Raw genomic sequence first — 19,087 nt, 5'->3', positions numbered from 1 at the left:
GGGAATCTGTTTCCAGTTTATTCATTACACTATATTACATTACATACTTAAAAAAATTATAGAGAAATATGCTATCTGTCCTCTCTTTTCCCAGGAGATGATGTGTGTTCATCTGAAGTAATATTAGTCTGACTAATTGGGGGTGAGGGGATTTGTACAATAAAATGTGCTAATCAAAACAATTAAGACTATGACCTTGAAGGCATGCACTCTGCTTGACTGAAACCAGTTTTGTGTGAATAAATAACTTTATGACCCCCACAAGTTTTGGCACACTCCACGCCAGCATGTGTGCTTCTTCTCATTGTTTTCTGAGTCATGTGAGTGACCAGGTGTGGGATGGACTTTTCTGTGGAGTGATGGACACTGTGAGGAACACAGGATTAATGTCATGTCCTCTTTCCTGAACTTTGGCTGGAGAATTAAAAAGTGAATGGCAAACATTTTTTTCCATAAAGACTTAATGTTATATTTTAAGTAATTTACTGAAAAATTGTACAATATTCTTTTGAAATAATCTAATTTGATTTTATTTAAGCATTTCAATTGTTCAAGCATTTTAAATAATTTTAGCAAATTGATTTTCAAAATTATATTTTGTTGTGTTATGTAAAAGTTAAGAAGATCAGTTAGATTTTTAAAAGATATTTAACAAGGACTCCCTTGTTCTTGAGTTACTGACTATCTTTACAGCAGAACTTATGGTGTTTTTTTCTATCAAGGACCTCCACCGTTAACAAAAAACACTACATGGCACTCTGTTTCTCCAATGTCGCTTTTATGCTTCCTTGGCAGTTTGCTCAGTTTATACTTTTTACACAGGTAAGATGGCTTAATGTAATTTAAGCTGAATGCATGTGTGCATGGTTGTGCTAGGAGAGGGTTGTAGAGTCATCTCCGTTTGACTTTTGAGGCTAGCCTCATAGGCATTCTTAGCCCAAGCTGGCCTTGAACTTGGGTATTCCTGCCTTCACGTCTCAAGTGCAGGGGTAACTGAGGCAGCCACCACACCTAGCCGATTTCACTTATGCTTTCAAGGGCTATGAAATTTATAAAGACCATAAGGTCTTTATAAATGTCTTTATTCTGTTGTGTATGTTGTGTATGTTGTGTTCTACAAGGAACCAAGATCTTTAATCAAGATCTTGCTAATGTGACTTGAAGCCATATTTTTCTTCCTAAAACACTTATGAAACTAATAGCAAGTAATTATACTTGTGAAGCAGAGTAAAGGGCCAAAGTGATGAAGTTTTAATTGCAGTTCTTTTTTAGTGTTAGCTGTAACACAGGCCATTCTACAGTCGTTATTTGCATAGACTGAAATATATACATACATACATATATATATATATATATATGTACACTCACACACACACACACACACACACACACACACACACACACACATTGTTTGACATGGATTCAGTCCCTGCAGAGGCCAGAAGGTCATCATATTGGATCTCCTGGAACTTGAGTTAACAATTGATTGTTATGTGCTATGTGGGTACTGAGAATTAAATCCAGGTCCTCTGGAAGACTAGCCAGTGCTCTTAACCACGGAGCCATGTCTAGACTCTAGGATAGATTTTTAACAAGTCACCTCATTATTAGCAAATTTATTAATTAAGTAGTACTGACAAAACTCTGTGAGAAGCTCTTTAAGGAATTCAAGACCACCTTAGTAATTTCCTGACCATTCAAAGCAATTCAAGACTTAATTTTCTTTTCTTTTTTTTAAATTAAATTTAATTATTTTACATATCCACTTTACATCCCACTCACTGCCCCCTCTTGTCACATCCTTCCACAATCCTTCCCCTCTACCCACTCCTCTTCTTCTATGAGGGTCTCTCTGGGTATCCCTTCACCCTGGCATCTGAAGTCTCTGCAAGGCTAAGTGCTTCCTCTCCCATTGAGGCCAGACAAGGCAGCCCCACTAGTAGAACACATTCCATGTACAGTCACCAACTTTTGGGGTAGCTTCCACTATATTTGTCCAGGATCCACATGAAGGTCATTCTTCATATCTGCTGCATGTGAGTGGGGAGGCTGGACCTAGGCCTCATGCCTTATATGAAGACTTAATTTTCTTAACTAAAATAGACACCTATATTTGTGTTTGTATTTCTGCATGAATAGGAAGAATTAAAGTCTCAACACCCTCTGGGAATTTTTACACTTCATTTTTTATACGAGGTTATAGCCCCTAACCATTTTGTCTGAAAATGGATGTCCAGGAAGATGGTTCACATTTCAAAGGACAGACTGAGGAAAGAGTCATCAGCAACCTAGAATATTTGATTTGAAAAGACTTTAGACTTGATCATTCCAAGATGCTAAGAATTTTGGCAGCTAGATTTCAGTTTCTATTCAGGTTCACTCTGGAATCCCTAGGTATGTTGGAGAAATTGTTGTCGCTGTAGAAAGTGAGATTACTGATATGAAACTTGTAGAACAACAAGTTAAATAGATATACATTGTTTTTAGACAAGATAGTGCTGGTATATTTATGCAACATTGATTAACAATTCAATTGTCTTTCTTTATATGGCTGATTTTCAATCTGAGGTATGTAATTAGTTCGTATGTTTTGTAATTTTTAAGTCAACACGACTATGTGTCTTTATTCTGCTGGTAACAGCAGTATCATCTTCACTCTCTGGAGTCTCTCCTGCTTTTGGCAATGTCTTAGAACAAAGAAAAGCCCCAGATGCCCTAGCCTAAGCACAGAAGCCAGAAAACAGTCTGCCTGCACCTGCAGGACTGTGTACCCACCATGCAGTCCATGTACTGGGGAAGATGCCATGACACACAGCTTCTAACAAAACACTTCCCTCTTGTGCAAAAGAATGTGACAAATGCAAACATAAAAATTAGAAGCTCAGTATAAGTATATTCTGTGTTAGGATGTAGTCGTTTAGGTGATGTCAAGGGGTGGTGTAAGTAGTCATATAATAGTTCTAATTTTTGTTTTTCTCCAAGTAAATCTAATCTTTAAAGTTAAAGACAATGATTTCCCCATCAACTGGCATGTCAACTGTGGTCATTGTTCTTGTTTAAGCTGACATATTGTTGAGAGACTATAGTTACAGCTTCTTTGTCATACGTAGAAGACACACTGTGACAGCAGGCTTACTTCTTCATTTTCTCTTATAACCCCCTCTTCTGCAATGCTTCCCAAGCCTTGGGTGGAGGAATTGTAGATGCATCAATCAGAGCTGTGCACCTCTCAGACATAGTTCTTTGCATTTTTACCTGCTATGCCTTTCTGTAATGGTCTCCATCTGCTGAAAAATGAAATTTCTGCCTCAAAATGAAATTTTCTTGATGATGAAAATTTATTGTGGATATAAGTATTTAAAATGCAGCTAGCAATTACACTAGTTTGGGAATGTGTCAGTAGTAGGTTCTCTTCTGGGTTGTGTTAATATATTTAGCAATAGATACAGATAGATATACTCAACCACAGTTAAAAAAAAAAAAGGAGGCCAGAGCCATGAGTTTAAGAGAGAAGAGGGAGTGTGCGTGACAGGAGAGGAACTAGAGGGAGGAAAGGGAGAGGGGGAAATGATGAAATTATATTGTCATATCAAATAAAAAAGTTATAGGGAAGGCTGTTTATTTTTTATTGGGGATAAAGAAACATGCATAGCAAAGCATGCAGAAAGATGCTACAGGGTAGAGGGGAAACTTGGGAGCCCTGAATTCCCAGTTGTGTGTTTTGACAAAAATGAGCTTTCAATAGCTTTGGGGTCTTTGTTGTCTTTGTTTGGGGTCTGATCTACATGTCTGTTTTTGTGCCAGAACTTTGCTGTCCTTGCCACCATGGCTTTATCCTAGAGTCTGAGGTCAGATAATGTGATACTTTGGTCTGGCTGCATCTGCTTAGAAGTCTCATGGCTTTCTGTGGTCTTTGGTACTTCAATGTGAACTTTAGCTGTTTCTTTCCTTCTGTGAAGAATTTCTTTGGAACTTTGGTGAGGATTGTCTTGAATTTGTAGATTGCTGTTTTTTATTTTCTTTTTCTTATATTACATGCTGATCACAGTTACCCCTCCCTCCTCTTTCTAGTCCTCTACCTCCTCTTTCCCCAAGATTTACTCATCCTCCTCTTCCTTCCTGTTCAGCCTCCTTAGGTCTTTGGAGTGTAGCATGGTTATCTTTTAGTTTAAAGTCAATATCCACTTAGAAGTGAGTATACACTTTGTTTTCTGGATCTGAGTTACCTCACTCAGGATAATTTTTTCTAGTTCCAGTCATTTTCCTTCAAATTTCATATCATTATTTTAACAGCTGCATAATACTCCATTGTATAAATGTACTACATCTGTCTTTATCCATTTTTCATTTGAGGGACATTTAGGTTGTTTCCAGATTTGGCAATTATGAATAAACCTGTTATGAAGATATTTGAGCAAGTGTCCTGAGAAGATTGAGCTTCTTTTGGGTATATGCCCAAGAGTGGTACAGATGAGTCTTGAGGTAGATCAATTCCCAGTTTACTGAGAAACTTCCATATTAAAATCAAAAGTAGCTGTATAAGTTTGCACTTCCACCAGCAGTGTACGAGTGTTCCCCTTGTTCCATATCCTTGCCAGCATGAGCTGTCACTTGTGTTTTTTACCTTAGCCATTACGACTAAGGAATCTCAAATTTTGATTTATACTTCTCTGATGCCTAAGAACATTTCTTTAAGTATTTCTCAGTCATTTGAGATTCTTCTACTGACAATTCTCTGTATAGGTCAACATGTTCCCCATTTTTAAATTAGGTTATTTGGTTTGTTGATGTCTATCTATATTTTTGAATTTTTTTTATATATTTTTGGATATTAGCCCTTTGTGAAATGTGGAGTTAGTGAAGACCTTTTCCCATTCTGTAGTCTTCCATTTTGTCCTATTGATGGTGTCTTTACCTTACCGAAGTTTCACGAGGTCCCATTTATTGTCGGTCTTAATACCTGTGCTAAGATTGTTGTTCTGTTCAGGAAATTGTCTTCTGTGCCAATGTGTTTAAGGCTATTCCCCAGTTTTTCTTCTATTAGATATTTGAGGTATTTGATCCACTTGGACTTCAGTTTTGTGCAACGTAGTAGATTTGCCTCTTCTAGCATTCTTCTGCATACCAACATCCAGTTAGAACAGCACCATTTGGTGAAGATGCTTTATTTTTTTTTCATAGTATATTTCTGGCTTCTATCAAAAATCATGTGTCCACAGGTATGTAGTTTTACATCTGTTTCTTGAATTTGATGCATTGACCAACTTGTCTGTTTTTATGCCAGTGCCCTGCTGTTTTTGTTATTATAGCTGTATTTTATTACTGTAACACAGCTTGAGATAAGGATGGTAATACCCCTGGAAGTTCTTCTCATGTACAAGATTGTTTTAGCTATCCTGGGTTTATGTTTTTCCATATGAAGTTGAATATTGTTTTTTTTCAAGTTCTATAAAGAATTGTGTTAGAATTTTGATAGGGATTGTATTGAATTTGTAGTTTGTTTTTTGGTAATATGGACATTTTTGCTACATTACACCTACTGATCCAGATGAATGGGAGATCTTTCCATCTTCTGATGTCTTCTTCAAAGATTCCAAGTTATTGTCATACAAATCTTTAACTTGCTTGGTTCACTGTTGGTGTTCATCAGCCTTAATTATATTAGGTAAGTTCCTTGTATCCCTGCTCTGTTTGAGACTTATCATGAAGGACTATTGGATTTTGTCAGTGTTTTCCAGCATCTAATGAGTTGATCATTTTTTTTTTTCAGTTTGTTTATATGGTAGATTTCACTGATATGTATTTCCTATATTGAACCATCCCTGCATGCATGGGATGAAGCCTACTTTTTAAAAAATGTGTTCTTAGATTTAGTTTATGAATATTTTATTGGGTATTTTGAATCAATGTTCAGGAGAGAAACTGGTCTGTTAGTGCTCTTTCTTTGTTGGATGTCGGAGTGGTTTTGTCACAGGGTGACTGTGGCCTCATAAAATGAATTAGGCAATGCCCCTTCTATTTCTGCAGTGTGGAATAAATTGAGGCGTATAGGTGTTAGCTTTTCTTTGAAATTATCAAGAGAATTCTGTGCTAAAAGTAGCTCTCCCTGGGCTATTTTGGGTTGGGAGACTTTTAGTGACTACTACTATTTCCTTTCAGGTATAAGTCTGTTTAAATGTTTATCTGATATTGATTTAATTTTAGTAAGTGGAATCTATTGAGAAAAATTTCCATTCCTTTTACTATCTTCCAATTTTGTAGAGTACTGGTTTTTGAAGCATAAACTAATGTTTATTTGGATTTCCTTTGTTTCTGTTGTTATGGCCCCCTTACCTTTCTGATTTTGTTAATTCTCTCCTGTCTTTCACTTAGTTTGGAGAAAGGTTGGCCTATCTTGTTAATTTTCTCAAAGCATCAACTCTTTGTTTCATTGATTCTATGTATTGTTCTGTTTCTTTTTTATTGTTTTCAGCCTCAGTTTGATTATTCCTGCCATGTCCTCCACTTGGGTAAGCTTGCTTTTTTTTTTGTTATAGAGCTTTCAGATGTGCTGTTTACTTGCTAGGATTAGATCTCTCCAATTTCCTTATGAAGGCACTTAGTGCTATGAACTTTCCACTTAGCAGTGCTTTCAATGTATCTCATGAGTTTGAGTATATTCTGCCTTCATTTTTATTGAATCACAGTAACTTCAGTTTCTTTTTTATTTCTGCCTTTTCCCAGCAGTCATTCAGTTGAGAGTTGTTCAGTTTTCACAAGTTTTGTAGGCTTTTTATTTCTGTTGTTGTTGACATTCAGCATTAATCCAAGGTGGTCTGATAGGATACAGGGGGCTATTTAAATTTTCTTACATCCCTTAAGTTTTACTTTGTGACTAAGTATGTGGTCAATTTTGGAGAAAGTTCTGTGAGGTGCTGTCAAGAAGGTATATTCTTTTGTGTTTGGTTGGAATGTTCTGTAGATATCTGTTAGGTCCATTTGGTTCATAATGTCTGTTAGCTCCCCTATTTCTCTGTTTAGTTTTTCTCTGGATGATCTGTTTGTTCGTGGTAATGGGATATTAAAATCTTCCACCATTAATGCGTGAGGTCCAATATGTGATTGAAGCTTTAGTAATGTTCCTTTTATATATATGTGTTTGTTCTTGCATTTGTCACATGGATGATAAGAATTGAAATGTCATCTTGTTGAAATTTTCCTTTGATGAGTATGAACTGTCCTTCCTTATCTCTTTTGATTAACTTTGCTTTAAAGCTTATTTTGTTAGATATTATAATAACTATACCATCTTGCTTCTTGGGTCCATTTGCTTAAAAAAATCTTTTTCAGGCCCTTTACTCTAAGCAATATCTATCTTTGATGTTGAGATATGTTTCTTGTATGCAGCAAAAGAATGAATCCTGATTTTGTATATTTTTATTGACGGAATTAAGTCCATTGATTGAGAGATATTAATGACAAATGATTGTTAATTCCTGTTATTTTATTGTTGTTTTTATGGGTGTGTGTGTGTGTGTATTTGTGTGTGTGAGAGAGAGAAAGGAAGAGAGAGAGAGATAGACAGAGAGAGAGGTGGTGGAGGGAGAAGGAGAGCAAGAATACATGCTTCTCTTTTTTTGGTATTGCTATTGAGAGATTATTTGTATCCTGTATTTTTATGAGTATAACCTCCTTGGGTTAGAACTTTCCTTTTAGTACCCACTGTAGGGATAAATTTGTGGATATATATTGTTTAAATTTTACTTTATCATGGAATATCTTATGTGTGGTGATTGAAGGTTTTGCTGGGTATAGTAGATTGGGTTGGCATCTGTGTTCTCTTAGTGTCTTAGAACTTCTATCCAGGTCCTTATGGCTTTTAGAGTTTCCTTTGAGAAGTCAGGTGTAAGTTTAATAGGTTTACTTTTGTATGTGGGTGCTCTTTTTCCCTTTCAGCTTTCAATATTCTTTTCTTTTCTCTGTATGTTTAGTATTTTGATTATTATGTGGCGAGAGGACTTTCATTTCTTGTCCAAGTATTTGGTGTTATGTAAGCTTCTTGTACCTTTATAGGAATGTCCTTCTTTAGATTAGGAAAATTTTCTTCTGTGATTTTGTTAAAAATATTATCTGGGTCTTAGAGCAGGGATTCTTCTTGTTCTTCTATTTCCATCAGTTTTAGTTTGTTTTTTTCATAGTGTCCCACATTTTCTGGATGTTTTATAACAGTAATGTAATTATTTATATTTAACATTTCTTTGATTGACATATTTTCTATCATATCTTCGATTTCTGAAAATCTCTCTTCATCTCTTGTATTCTGTTGATGCTTGCATGTGTACTTTCTGTTTGCTTACCTAGATTCTTTACTTCCAGAATTCCCTCACTTTGTGTTTTCTTTATTGATTCCTTATTTTCAGATCTTAAATTACTCTATTCATTTTCTTCAACTCTTTGTTTTTTTTGCTTGCTTTCTTTGAGTAATTTATTTGTTTCCCTCAGTTGTTTGGGTTTTCATGATTTCTTCATGGGATTTATTAATTTCTTTTTAAAGGACCTCTACATCTTCATGAAGTTAGCTTTAAGGTCATTTTCTTATGCTTCAACTATGTTGAAATATTTAGGACTTGCTGTCATAGGATAGTTAGGCTCTGGTGGTGACTTACTGTCCTTGCTGGTATTGATTCTGCTTCTTTCACTGGTATTTAAGCTTTTGTAATTGGGACTATTATAGGTATAGGTGCCAATTTTTGAGTTTGTCTTTGTTTGATGTGTATTTTGTTTCTTGTTTTCTGATGATCTCTAGTCCAGAAGGGAGTCTCCACTCAAGTTGTAGGGTGGAACATATTGAAAATGAAGGGAGTTGGGATTGGGAATAGTGTTGGAGAGCACTGAGAGAGTGGAAGACATCTCAGGTGGGCTGCCTTTCTAATGACTAGAAGCCTATGTGGTCTCTGGTCCAGCAGCGAGTATCTGTCTGAGTTCACCTATCTGTTCTTCTAGTTGGCTTGGCCTGCACCTGTTCTTCTGCCTTGGATGTACCATGTCTGAGCAGCAGCTATGCACACAGTTGGTGTTGGGACATGGCAGTAGGGGTAGGCATTGGGGGCAGGAAGAGGTGGCAGTGGGTTGGTTCTTTGGACTATGAATCAAAGGCATGAGGGGGTTCTGAGTGCAGGTGGCCTTCTCACCTGTTCTTCTAACTTGCTTGGCTGCTTTTTATATGTGATGTAGAATTAGCTTAAGGATAAATTGATAATAATTTTTCCCCAGAGAATAATGAATTTATTTCTAACAGGCAAAAATACTAGCAATCTTAATTTGTTGAGAAAGAGTGAGATGATTCAAATGTGGATTCTGCTCTCTATTATAGCTTTCTTCTTTCTGGCTCACTCTTATAGTGTAGATCTTTCAAGCCTAAACCAAAGCTCTGGAATTTAGGAAGCATCTGCTGGTGTGTGTTAGCCTCCTACAGAGTAAGCCTGCTTAGGCTGTTATTTTTCTTTTTTATTTATTTATTTATTTATTTAAGATTTCTTTGTTTGTTTTTGGTTTTTTGAGACAGGGTTTCTCTGTGTAGCCCTGGCTGTCCTGGAACTTACTCTGTAGACCAGGCTGGCCTCGAACTCAGAAATCTGCCTGCCTCTGCCTCCCAAGTGCTGGGATTAAAGGCATGCGCCAACACCGCCTGGCTTAGGCTGTTATTTTTCACCTGTTACACAAGTGTTAGCACACTTCATGTGATGTGGGTCCTGCACGGCTATACTGGAAGAGGATTTCCCCAGATATCATGATCAGAAGTAGGAATTGCCATTATATCCCATGACTGATCTTCTTAGGTCTTAATTGCCTTGCTAAAAACAATAACAGCAATAATAGAAACCTATGGATGCCATGCATTGATGTATACATATACTTTTCTATGTTTTCCCCATTGAAACATTAGATCAAATCTTTTTGCTCTCATCATCAGAAATAAACCTGTTCCCTTGTACTTCTTTTTTAAAAATGAATAGTGAACTGTATGTTTTCAACAATTTTTTCACAGTTGGGTTTTTATATTTTTGTTTCAGATAGCCTCATTATTTCCCATGTATGTTGTGGGATACATTGAACCAAGCAAATTTCAGAAGATCATTTATATCAACATGGTAATACTTTTAATATTACAAGTCTAATATTAAAATACCTCAATTTGTAAAGCATAACTAATTCTGTTTTATGGGGGCACTTCTGTTTTGATGGCACTTCAGGCACAAAATATCAACAGCCCCATGTCAGGCTGTGTTGTCCTGTGCCTTAGCTGGCAACCATACAGCAGATGGACTGTCCTCCCTAAAGAAGTGCTTATTTTTGTTTGTGTGTATATGAGTGTTTGTTGCATATGTGCATATGCATTAAGTGTGAGCAGTGCCCATAGAGTGAAGATGAGGGCATGGGATCTCCTGGTACTGTAGTTACAGATAGTTGTGAGCTGCCATGTGGGGGCTGGGAACTGAACCTGCATCTTCAGCAAGAGCAGCCAGCACTCTAAGCTGCTGAGCCCCCTCTAAAGTCTTTTAATCTTTATTTTTACACTTTAATATTGACATTATTTTGAAATATCTTTTCTCCTTTACACCTCATATTGTTAACACTATAGAACTGTGAAATTCTGCAACTGAGATTTTATATTGTTGCATTTTAATCTTAGTTTCCAAACACATCTTCCTTAAAAACACAAAATGATAACAAAATATATCTTACATAAAATGATGGAACAAATCATCAGTGAAAACATATTTATCACTGTCTTATTATGTCACTCCATTTTTCAAACTATAGAAACCACTGCAGTGCATAGAAGATAGTTTTATATTCTGCTAAGTGATTTATAAATTTGAATTTTAATATTTCAATCCAGGCAGTGACTTGAAATTCTATTTTTATTTGGCCAAACACATTAATATTTATATGATCAGTGGTGTTATATGATATGATCAAAGTATATGGCCTATTATATAAAAGGTCATGATGAAATATATCGTGCATAGTAAATATATACTAATAAAAATCTAAAGGCATAATTATCTACATGCCTTCAAAGTATAAATGCATGTAATGACTATGAATCATTTTTGTTTCCACTTTCCAGGGTTCTGTTGCCCTATGCTTCATTTTGATGTTTGGGAATCCAATGTACTTAAGTTCTTATTATTCCTCATGTTTGTTAGTGACATGGGTAAGTTGCAGAAAGCCAAGCATAAGTTTTGATGGAAAGGAGAATAGTAAAGAGTTGTGTTATTACAGAGCAGAAAGGATGTAAGAATTAAAAATGTTAGAACTCAGGAGTAATCTCCAAAGATTGAATTAAGGCAGTGCACCTTAATTGAAAGGCATTTTTTTTTGCTTTAGTATTGCTAGAGTATCATTAAATTGGAGGGAGCAGAGACTATTCTCTTATATTTTTGGTTGTGAGCCTAGCCTTTAATGGCTGAGCCATCTCTCCAGCCCTAAAGAGGTGGCTGGAGAGAGCCCCGGCCCCGCTCGCTCCGAACCCGCTCACTCCGAATCCGCTCACTCCGGGCCTTAGCCTTTAATGGCTGAGCCACCAAACACAACAACCAAACTATTCTCAATTGTGACTTATGCATATCAGAAGCTTGACTAAAAGTAAGAAAATGGATTTATTGAAGCATCACTCTTAATATAAGCAATAAAATATGGTGGTTTGTTTTCAAGAGTACCTTGTGCTAGTTTAGGTCAGTCTAAAATATTACAATACTAGACCTCTGCTGATACCTACTAATCTATCTATTATTCTCTGCCCTAAGATCAGCTAGTCCATCACTTTCACCCATTCAAAGCAAAGTAGAAAAGCACTAACATTCAATCTTGCCTGCAAAGACCTGTGCCTGATAAGCATTAAAACAAATAGGATATGACTGTAGAAATGAGCCCACTGAATTTTTGCTGAGAAAAAACACAGGTGTAAGCAAGAGAGGGAAGTATAGGAGCTCCATGATGTGTGAGATTGTATCCTCCCAATTATGTAATCAGGTGAAAATGAGGAGACAGAGGAAAGGCCATGTGTCCACATTAAAAACTGACGGTTGCCTTTCTCATCCCGGTGCCAGACGTTCCTAGTGTTACTGAATCCCACCTACTACCCCCAGGAGCTACCTTCAGAGAATGGGAACACATGACTCAGGGAGGTAGAGACATGATTCAGAGGTAACATCTCAGCACACAAGCATTTTTCTGTATCTTCAAGAAAGTTTATATTGCCTACAATTTGAAAAGTCAATAATTAAGGCAAAGTAAAAGATGTAGTTGAGATGGGAGAGAGGGATTGTACAAGACAAATATTAATTTTCCTTCATCCATTTTTTTGGTTCTAATCTTTTAGGCAATAATGCAAAAGAAAAGCAAAATCCAAAAACTGGGAGCCACTGAACTCCAGTTTTGGGTAAGTTTTGAACAGTGTTTTTTTTTCATCAATTCATCATTTTTATTTATTAACCACAATGAAGTAGGTTTCATTGAATAATTCAATAAATAAATGTAATGGGATCCCATGTTCTTTTTTTGAGAGATTTCTGTAGCTTATGATGAAAATGGAGGATTTGTCTACCATGTAGTTGATAACATAACACGTCTAAGAAGCAGTAGATTTAATTTTAAGAAAAGTATCAGTTTGATAAAATTAGTGGACATCAATTATTTTACTTATGAACTTTTGAAAGCAGTAAGTAAAACTGTGGGGGGGCATTAGAAAGATTTGCCAAACTGAACATCGAAATCTATTGTTTTAGCATTTCCTATTAGCAGAGACTGAGCAGGAATTCTATCAGAAGCTAGGAGACAAAGGTGTAGAGAGAAACCCAAATGGTAAAGCCAGGGACATGCTCCACTCTGATGATCTGGCATTGACTATCCCTCTCTGGCCTCAGTGGGGAGCCTGGAGGCCATCAAGACAGGTGATAGTAAAACAGCAGCATCAGTCTTCCTTCCATAATTTTAACAACAACAACAACAACAAAATACCCCAGAAAATCACTCTGAAAGAGAAAAGGTGTATTTGTCCCATGTGTCAGAGGTGCCAGGCTATTGCCACTTGGCTCTGTTGTTTCTGAGCAACAGTGATGCGGAGCACTACAGCAATGAGGACATGGTTATTCAGAGCTGGCAACTTGGAAGTTAAAGAGAGAGAGAGAGGGAAGGAGGAGGCAAGTATTTCTAATGAGGTTTGACTCTCAAACTCTGTTAGTCTAGGAATTGATAAGTGGATTAGTGTTTGAGAGGTCAGAGCTTTTATGATCCAGTCACCTCTCTGAGGCTTTGCTTCTGGATCCTGCTGTTCTGACCTTTGCTACTCTGAGAAAGCTCTTCTAAAAAGCCTTGTAAGGAATGAGCTCCCTCCTCCTTACACACCTGGTGTCTGCCACCCTCCTCTTAATGGCAAGAGGACTAGTGAGGTGCATTCTTTTTTAATGAACATGAATTTGGGTTGAGATGAAGCCATACAAGGCACCAGGTGATGTAAACTAACAAAAGCAGCTCTGCAGAGATTCCAAAAACTAAGTTATTATTTTATCAAGAGTATATAAAAGGTCAGGGATTATATATGTTGAAATGGAGTATCATTTTAGGTTAAAATTGGGTATTAAAGGGTTTTCCACATTCTGTATTACATGATTCCTGATGCTCCAGATGCAGTAGCAACCACCAATCATAGTGAAAATGAGAAAAATTCTCACTCTTGAGAATGAGAAAAATGAGTTAGAAAAAGCCATCCGCAAGTGTCAGCACTGAGAGGAATAGAAGAGCAGAATCTTTGGAAGACTGTCTTTATTTTTACTAATTATTTTAATTGTACAGATTTGTAGAGCACAGTGTGACCATTTGGGACTTGTATATAGTGCATAGATGTCAGCCGTCTTACCCATCCAGTGGAAATAAGGAGGCAAACAACGAGCCCTTCTCCATGCAGTTTAATCAGGAACCTTTATTTTTACTTCTTCTCTAGCTAGCTTCTTTTATATTCTTCTATATCTTCTTCTTACGTCTTACTAGTTACATCTTTCTACTTACTCCTAATTATCATTCTTACTTCTATCCCTATATTTTACTTACTCTTATTCTTACATACATCTTACTTCTATTATTCCTTACATACTTACTCCTAATTCCCTACATACTTACTATTCCTCCTTACATCTTACTTCTATCCTTACATCTTTCTACTTTCTTCCTACTTACTCATATTTCCTACTTACTCCTATCCCCTACATACTTACTCCTATCTATACATACTTACTACTTCTTATTCTCCCTACATACTTATCCCTAATTATGACATCTTACTTTCTAATAATTGAGCCACCAGCCCTTGTGGGTTAAATACTTTCCCTGGTCCCAATCAGCATCAGCTACATGGCAAAACATAATAGGCTGCGGGAAAATCATGCCAGCTTGCATCACAAACTATAGGCACACAGCTTTTCCAACTAAGGGCTTGTTTATCAATGCTCTCTGCTCTGGCCGGAGACCAGGTGTTCAATATATATGTATAGGGTGGCAGCTGTGGCTCCCCACACATAGTGACTAGAGTAGTTAGCTTTTCTAACTCCGTAGTTGTTAATAAAGTGTATTGACTTGTAATCATTTCATGTATTTGTGCTATAAAATATAATATTTCAGTTGCTGTATGCCATTGTTTTGTTGCAACTCCTACCTCTCCAAATTACTTTATGTTTAGGGCATTCCTGTCTTCTAGTTTTCATAAAACACACAATAAGTTATCATGAACTATAGTCATACCTTGGTGTGAAATGCTAGCACTTATTCTGCCCATATTGGCACTCTAGGTTTACAGCCAAAGAAAACAGCATCAATATATCAGAGAGACACCTGACAGTCAATGTTTACAGTTGGCTATCCTCAATAACTAACACATGGAATCAATGTAGGTGCTTATCATTAGAAAAAGAAAATGAGGTATGCCTATGCACAATATAATATCATCAGTTATAAATAAGAATGATATCCTGTGATATATAGAAAATTTACAAAGCTGGAGAGAATCATGCATCAGGAAAGAGGTCAGGCACAAAAAACCAGCAGCCCGTTCTTTCCCTTGTGTGCATGTTTTACAAACCTTGACTGAAATGTATTCGTGATTACTGCAGGCTGTGAATAATGGAGTGGGAGGAGAGAGGGAGACTTGACGATGGGCATTAGGATGATCTGAGGAACATTTAAAAACAGTTACCAGAAAATGCTTTAATAAGCATAGTTAGATATGAGATTATAACAAATCAGGAAATAGAAAGTTTTAAAAAGAGAATTTGAGAACGATATAATTGAGAAATAGAGTAATTTTAAGTTTAAAAGCCTGTGACTACATTTATGGCAAGAATGAATTACAGCTAGTAGACAGCATTTCTAGTATACAGATGGGGCAGGAGGAACAACTTCATCTAAATCAAGAACAGAGTGGAGACATGGCTGTATCTCAGAGATGCATGGGGAAAAAAGAAACGATCTGATAGATTTATATCACCAAAATTCTAGAAGGGTTCAAAATTAGGTGAGGAAATGCTTGAAAAGCAATAGATGAAACCTACAATCTGTCAAAAGATGAATCCAGGTTAAGATAAACCCAGTGATATCCAAGGCAAGATACATTATAACAAAAATTTGGAAAATGAAAACTAAAGAAAGAAATCTTGATATCAGCTAGGGGGAAGTGGGGTGTTGCCCAGAAGGGTAAAACTGAGAAGAATTACAGCATCTGAAGAGTCTCATCTAAGTGTGGAGGCTGGCAAGAGCTGACAGGATTCTTGTCAATGCCTGAAGAAAATGTCAATTAATAATTCTATATACAGTGAGGGTGTCCATTTCCGTTACTTTTCTGTTGCTGTAAAACACCATCACCAGAGGCAACTTCCAGAAGGAGAAATTTATTTGTACTTACAGCTCTAAATGGTTAAAAGCCCATGGTGGTGGGAGGCATGACAGCAAGCAACATGCCTGGCAGCAGGAGCAGAAAGCTGAGAGTTCACATTTCAACCACAAACAGAGGTCAGAAACTGTGAACCTGAAGTGACCTGAGTCTTTGAATTCTCAAAGCTTTAGGGATGAACTCTTCCAATAAGGCCGTACCTCCCAAAGCTCAGTAAACAGCACCATCACCCACAGATCAAGAATTCAAATGCACAGGTTAATGGGGACATTTATCACTCAAACCACTACAGTGTTTTTTAAGAATGAAAGGGCAATGAAGGCATTCTTAGATCAATGATAACTAATGGAACTTATTAAGAAAGAAACAATGGAGGATTAATTCTAGTTCATAAAACAGCAAGGAATGAGGAAAGGAGACTGGGGTGGGGATACAGCTTATTGGTGGCCTCTGCCTGGCCTGTACCAACAAAACAAAAAGAAAGAAAATAGAAAGAAAAAGGAAGAACATCTATTTTAACATGTCATGTTGTACATACATGTCATATGTACATACACACATGCACACATACATACGTAGATACATACATGAAAGCTTCTATAGTAGTAAGTTTCCTTATAACTTTTCCTAAATGCCTTTAATACTGTTTAGTCCTCCTCATACACTCCTCTACTCTGCTCTCATATCTCCCACACCGATTTAACCCTTCTTGTTTTATTATTCTTCTATAACACTTCAGACTACTTCCCCCATCTCTCCTCTCTTGAAAACACTGCTTCCTTACTAATTTCCAGGACTGTGTGGGTATTTCAGATGGAACAGTCATATCTGAAGATTCAGAGATAGCATCTTGCAAATAAGAAAGCACATGTAACATTTGTTGTTCCGGGTTGGGCTTACCTCACTTGGATTATTTCCAGCTCTCATCTTTTACCTGTGACTGTCACAACTTCACTCTTCTTAACCTCTGAGTAGTAGGCCATGTGTAAACATATCACACTTTCAGTATATATCCATCAGTTGATGGGCATCAAGGCTGTTTCCATTTCTGATCTGTTATGAATATGGGAATAATGAGTCTGGATCATCAGGGATCTCTGGAGCAGGATAGAGAGCCCTTCTGGATATATATCCAAGAGTGTTATAGGTGAGGCTATGATAGATCTATTTTCAGCTTTAGGGAGCCTTCTATACTTATTTTCATAGTGTCTGCAGCAGCTTGAACTCCCACCAGCAGGGAATACATGTCCCCCACCCCTCATACATAACAACATTTATTGCCATTTTTGTTTTTTAATATTAGCCATCTTTAATGAGATGAAATGAAACTTCAAAGTTTGCATTTCCATGGTGGCTAAGGATGTTGAACATTTTTTACAGTATTTCTTAGATGCTTGTAAACACATATATTTTGAGAGCCCTACGTAGCTAGCTCATACCCTACTTTGACTGTCCCTTTTCTTTTTAAAGATTTATTTATTATATGTAAGTAGACTGTAGCTGTCTTCAGACACACCAGAAGAGGACAGCAGATCTCATTACAGGTGGTTGTGAGCCACCACATGGGTGCTGGGATCTGAACTCAGGACCTTCAGAAGAGCAGTCAGTGCTCTTAATCGCTGAGCCATCTCTCCAGCCCCTTGACTGTGGGCCTTAATTCCTACACTCTTGGTCTTCTGTTGAGAAAGTTCTTTCCTATGTCATATTCTCTACTTTCTCCTCTTTCAGGTTCAGGACATCAGGTCTTACGTTGAGGTTCTTGGTCATTTCGAGTTTAGTTTAATGCAAGATGTAAAAAAAAAGGCCAAGCTCCACTCTTCTGCCTGAGCTATTCAGTGACCAGCACAATTTCTTGAAGATACTGTCTTTCCCCAGTGTCAACAATTAATAAATGGGACCTTATGAGACCAAAAACCAAGTCTAGCAAAGGACATGCCTCATCAAGTGATGAGACCACCTACAAATGGAGGGAAATCTATTTTACCAGCTATATATCTAATGGAGGGTAAATACATAGAATACACAAAGAATTTTAGGATCCTTTGTCTTACCTATCAGGGGTATTACACTAGATAGCCATGCACAGCATGGGTTCCCTCCTTTTAAGCTGGGCTACTTCAGGATATATCTCTCACTATTGTACCTTTGGGAATCCTGCTCTTTTGGTCATTAGAGTTCTTTGGCAGCATATCTGTGTAGGAAAATTACTTGCTTTTCTCCCTTGGCAACTTACACAACTGCTCCCAGAACTATGAGAAGTAGTCCCTAGTGAGGAGGCTTCCAGGTTGGTTCCACTCAAATAACAGAGTCAAGAAAACAAAATACCAAACATAAAAAACAAAAACATACACACACACACACACACACACACACACACACACACACATACACACACAAATCCATCAACAACAAAAACAAACGAACAAAAACAGGCTATGATCTGTGCAAGGAGTTCTCAAAAGAAGGAATAAAAAGTTAAAATGTATCTCCCAACCTGTTCATCACTCTTAATATCATTTAAATAGAAATTCAAATTACTCTGAGATTTCTCCTTACCCCAGTCAGAATGGCTAAGGTCAAGAAAGCTGTGATAACAAATGCTGGTAAGGATGTAGGAGAAGGGAAACCCTAGTTCATTGTGGGTTGCAAAGTGGTCCAGTCACTAGGAAAATAAAAGTGGAGAATCCTCCAAATGCCAAAAGCCATATCCCATATGGCTCATGTCTGCCACTCCTTGGCTTATACCCAAAGGACTTGACATCCTACTCGACAGATATTTGCTCAACCAACCATGTTTATTGCAGCTCTACTCAGAATAGCTAGGAAATGGAACAAATGTAAGTATCCTCTGATTGACACATAAGTAATGAAAATGTGGTACACATGTACTGGCAGAACCATTCACCTATAAGGAAGAGTGAAATACAGTTTTCAGGTAAATAGAAGAAAGAGTAACATATACTGTATGAGGCACTCCAGAAAGACAAATACTGTGTGCTCTTTCCTATTTGTGGATTCTGGTTCTGAACCTTCAGATGTGAACAATTTTTTTTCCTAAAGAAAGATTTATATTCCCACAAGTGTAGGGAAAATATTAATATTAATAAAATTTTTGTATTTTTTTAAGAATTGGCTATACTCTTCTCACTAACTTCTTTCAGA

General features: G+C 37.0%; 1 protein-coding gene across 1 annotated transcript in view; it reads left to right on the top strand.

Annotated features, from left to right (window-relative positions):
* The window catches only part of Dpy19l2 (dpy-19 like 2), a 91,107-nt gene that overhangs the window by 28,563 nt on the left and 43,457 nt on the right, over positions 1 to 19,087 (top strand). Inside the window, exons 9-12 of the mRNA XM_031345780.1 lie at positions 723 to 822; positions 10,053 to 10,130; positions 11,114 to 11,200; positions 12,368 to 12,427. Of these exons, the coding sequence (XP_031201640.1) occupies positions 723 to 822; positions 10,053 to 10,130; positions 11,114 to 11,200; positions 12,368 to 12,427 (325 nt within the window). The remainder of the gene's footprint in view (positions 1 to 722; positions 823 to 10,052; positions 10,131 to 11,113; positions 11,201 to 12,367; positions 12,428 to 19,087) is intronic.

This window comes from Mastomys coucha, unplaced genomic scaffold (assembly GCF_008632895.1).
Source record: "Mastomys coucha isolate ucsf_1 unplaced genomic scaffold, UCSF_Mcou_1 pScaffold23, whole genome shotgun sequence".
NCBI lineage: Eukaryota > Metazoa > Chordata > Mammalia > Rodentia > Muridae > Mastomys > Mastomys coucha.
Note: the sequence above shows the minus strand (reverse complement) of the source record. Positions and strands in the feature narration are given on the sequence as shown.